The following is a 3,661-nucleotide window of genomic DNA, read 5'->3' as shown; positions in this document are numbered from 1 at the left end:
CCCTCTAGTTCCGCTCTGTTCATCACATGAACTAATGCCTCTGCACAAAGTTTAAATAAGAAGGGAAATAAAGGGTCGCCTTGTCTTATGCCACGTTCTGGTGAGATCTTTCCATACGTCTGTCCATTCACAAGCACCGTGTAGGTAACCGAACGAATGCATCCCATAATCCACTGAATCCACTTGTTAGCGAAACCCATTTTCAGAAATAATGTCTCCAAGAAGTTTCATTCCACTCTGTCATACGCTTTGGACATGTCTGTTTTGATTGCAATGTAGTCTGTTTTGCAGTTTGGATTAATCTTTAAGCCATGTAGCATCTCATGCGCTGTCAACAAGTTATCAGATATCAGCCTTCCCGCCACAAAGGCCCCTTGAGTAGGCGAGACCAATAAGGGCAGAATGCCTTTCAGCCGAGCACATAAGATATTGGAGCCGATCTTATACGAGACTGCGCATAGGCTGATAGTTCGAAGGTCTGTCACGAGAGAGGGATTTGGTTTCTTTGATAACAAGCAAAGCTGAGTGAAGTTCCAGTCTTGAGGAATAACACCTTCCACGAAGAAGCGCTTTACTTCTAGAATAATCTGAGGACCAATGATGGGCCAAAACTTCTGAAAAAGTGCCCTGTCATGCCATCTGCCCCAGGAGAGCTATCACTCTTTATTGCTTTTGCTGCTTTCTTTATCTCCGCATCTGTCACTGGCTTGGTCAGGTTTTAATTCATACGCTCTGTTACTCTTGGCGCAAAATCTCGCAGCAGCTCAGTGGCATCAGATGGCCTAGATGATGTGAAGAGCTCTGTGAAATATTGTATAGTTATATTACCTTTTGCTTCTTCGGAAGTATGCTCCACCCCAACAGAATCTGTAAGACTCGGAATATTATTTTTCATTTTCCTAGTCTTGGCCCATCCATGGAAGACTTTAGTGTTTTTATCCCCTGATTGCAACCAATTATTCTTGCTTTTAAGCTTCCAATACTCTTCTTCTTCTTGGAATAATTTCGCAAGCTCCAGCTTCATATAGATAGTCCTCTGCAAGTTCGGGGAAACTTTTTTCTCCTTTTCCTCTAGCTCAGTACGCAACTTCATGATCATCTTCTTCGAATTACTAGCACCAGTACGTTTCCATTGAGCCAGTATCTTGCGACATGAAGCAATGCGCTCTGAGACTGTGGCCACTTGTCGGTTCTGATCTACGTTCCATCCTTTACGCACCAGCTCCAACACTTCTGGATTATTACTCCACCTTTTGTCATAAACGAAGCATCCCAACTTCTTCGTATCTGTACCCATAACACTCGTCAGAATGGGCCTGTGATCAGACCCCAACCTCTCCAAATACAACGTGTGTGCGCGAGGGAAGAGACAAAACCATTCGGCGTTACCAAATGCTCTGTCCAAATGACACTGTATCCATACTTTCTCCTTCAGTCCATTGGTCATTATCTCTCTGACCCCAGCCCATGATAACTTATCTCCTGAGCTTGGCACTTCTTTAACCCTACAATCTCGAACCATGGAACGAAAAGGATAAAAAGATGATTCCTCATGCACTGGTCCACCAATCTTCTCCACTGCATTCATCATCTCATTGAAGTCTCCAACAAGACACCAACCAGCATTCCTGTTCAGACCTATAGTCTTTAAATTTTCCCAGATTATGTGTCGTTTATGTCGAATAGGGTCCCCATATACAAAGGAGATGAAATATACTAAGTCTCGCTGCTTTACTCTGACATCAATGATTCTATCAAACGATGATAATACCTCAACTTCATGCGAGTTCCGCCAAAACAATGCTAAACCTCCACTGAGACCCACTGGATTCACCAAAAAGATGTGGTCATAACCCAACGATCTCCTAAAACCTTCTATGTGATCACTAGAGTTTTTAGTCTCTAGGAGAAACAAGAAGTCTGGAAGATGCTCACGACACATCTCCTCTAGACGTCGAACTGTCAGGATGCTCCTCAAACCCCGACAGTTCCAACTGAGCGTCGTCATTGAGGAGTGGATGGTTTCTGGTGTACCATCAAACCTTCAGATTGTTTTAGCATCTTGGACGAAGCCTCCCTGTCATCCCCTGCCTTTCGCTTGACATTACTATCCCCTTCATCTTGAGTAGCCCTGGGCGATTCTATTCCAGCATCAGTCAGAGCCCCCTTCGGTTCTTGTTTAAACCGTCTCCAAGAAGCACCTTTGCGCTTAGATGACTTGCTTCTATCACTCTTCCCCGAGACAGAATGCTCATCGTGACCAATAGCGAAAAGCGCCCCTAGTTTAGGAGGCAAGTACTCTCCTGATCCCTCTAACGTTTTAAATGGCATTTCTAACAGCTCAGTCTGTCGAGACCTCTTAGCAACAGTGAGCTCCTTCTGTAGGCTTTCACCCGTGAGCGTAGTCTTAGGCATAGATACACGGTTATTTCCATCTCTTTCTGATAGTGTAGGTACATTCAGAGTTACACCTTCTGTTTGAGAGTTCTCTTACACTGTTTCAGCCATTCGGAAGTCAAAGACGCGCCGCGCCCTATATTCTTGTTTTGGACTCCAGATATCATTGGGGGATCCTCTAAACGAAGGTATGAGCTTTGAGCTCCAGGGTTCATTGAGAGATCTTGCAACGCCATTTTCATCTTGAACTCTCTAATGCGTCTTTCCTCTGGATCAGTACAGTTCATATAAAGCTGCATCTGCTCAAACACCTCTGGCGCGACAATGGATTTGGGGGCGAAACCAGGAGGGACTGATGGTGCCAGTAGAGGCATTAACGACCCTACTAAGTCATGGTTGTGTTGACGATGTATCACTGGGGATATCGCAATAGCTTTCCCCTTCTCTGCTGTAGAGGCCTCAGCATTTTTCTGGGCCTTAACCAGAGGACATCTCTGCTTCTCATGAGACAATCTGAAACAATGGAAACACTTCTTTCTCACTCTTTCATATTCCACGTCCACTGTAGTACTTCCTCCATTAGGCAGGTTCACCAACTTAGAATCTCTTACTGGTTGTTGAAGGTCCATAATCACTCTCACTCTCACATATTCTTGGAGATGCGGTTTTGTCGGATCAAACTCAATGTCCTTTACATGACCAATAGGGTTGGAGACTGCTCTTATGGTTTTCAAAGTCAGATAGTTCACCGGTAGCTTGTGTAGACGTATCCACACTGAAGCTTTCTGCAGAAAGTCCGTCAGTGGATATTCCATCCAACGATCCATTACCATTCCCCAGTCGTCGAAAGTCCAGAAACCGTGCTTCATCACCGTCTGCATATCAGTCTCCAAGTCAAATATGAACTGAAAACTTTCCTTAGATAGAGCTATCCCTCTCACTCGTTCATAGATTTTCCAGATCTTTGGCATCGTACGGAGCATACGCGCCATGTTTTGACATTCCGGGTTCAAAAGTCTCCCTATCAAACTCCTTCCATTCCGGATCGCCGCACTGTAGTCTTCATCCTCCGTGAGTGTCACCGGTACATCTTCCTCAAGAGACACTAGACCCTGACTCGCGCGCCAGCGCGGTTATGAATTTTTGATTTTTGATTATTTAATTTATTAAATGATCTATTTGTAATATTTGATCATATTATGTTCACTAAATAAATATTTTTTTGCATCTTAAACTATCTATTTTTTTACGAATGTGCGATATC

The 3,661-nt window shown here is 44.0% G+C and overlaps 2 protein-coding genes across 2 annotated transcripts; both read right to left on the bottom strand.

Moving 5' to 3' along the window:
- Window positions 1–227: 227 nt before the first annotated feature.
- On the bottom strand, window positions 228–2,008 carry LOC106308633. Its single transcript, XM_013745772.1, has 2 exons — window positions 740–2,008; window positions 228–587 (listed from the first exon to the last, which is right to left on the bottom strand). Exons 1-2 carry the CDS (start codon window positions 2,006–2,008, stop codon window positions 228–230), a joined length of 1,629 nt encoding a protein of 542 aa, XP_013601226.1.
- A 457-nt stretch (window positions 2,009–2,465) lies between these two features.
- Window positions 2,466–3,389, bottom strand: LOC106308632. Its single transcript, XM_013745771.1, has one exon. It carries the CDS (start codon window positions 3,387–3,389, stop codon window positions 2,466–2,468), a length of 924 nt encoding a protein of 307 aa, XP_013601225.1.
- Between the last annotated feature and the right edge of the window lie 272 nt (window positions 3,390–3,661).

This window comes from Brassica oleracea, chromosome C8 (genome assembly GCF_000695525.1).
Source record: "Brassica oleracea var. oleracea cultivar TO1000 chromosome C8, BOL, whole genome shotgun sequence".
NCBI lineage: Eukaryota > Viridiplantae > Streptophyta > Magnoliopsida > Brassicales > Brassicaceae > Brassica > Brassica oleracea.
This window is presented reverse-complemented; position numbering and strand designations above follow the sequence as displayed.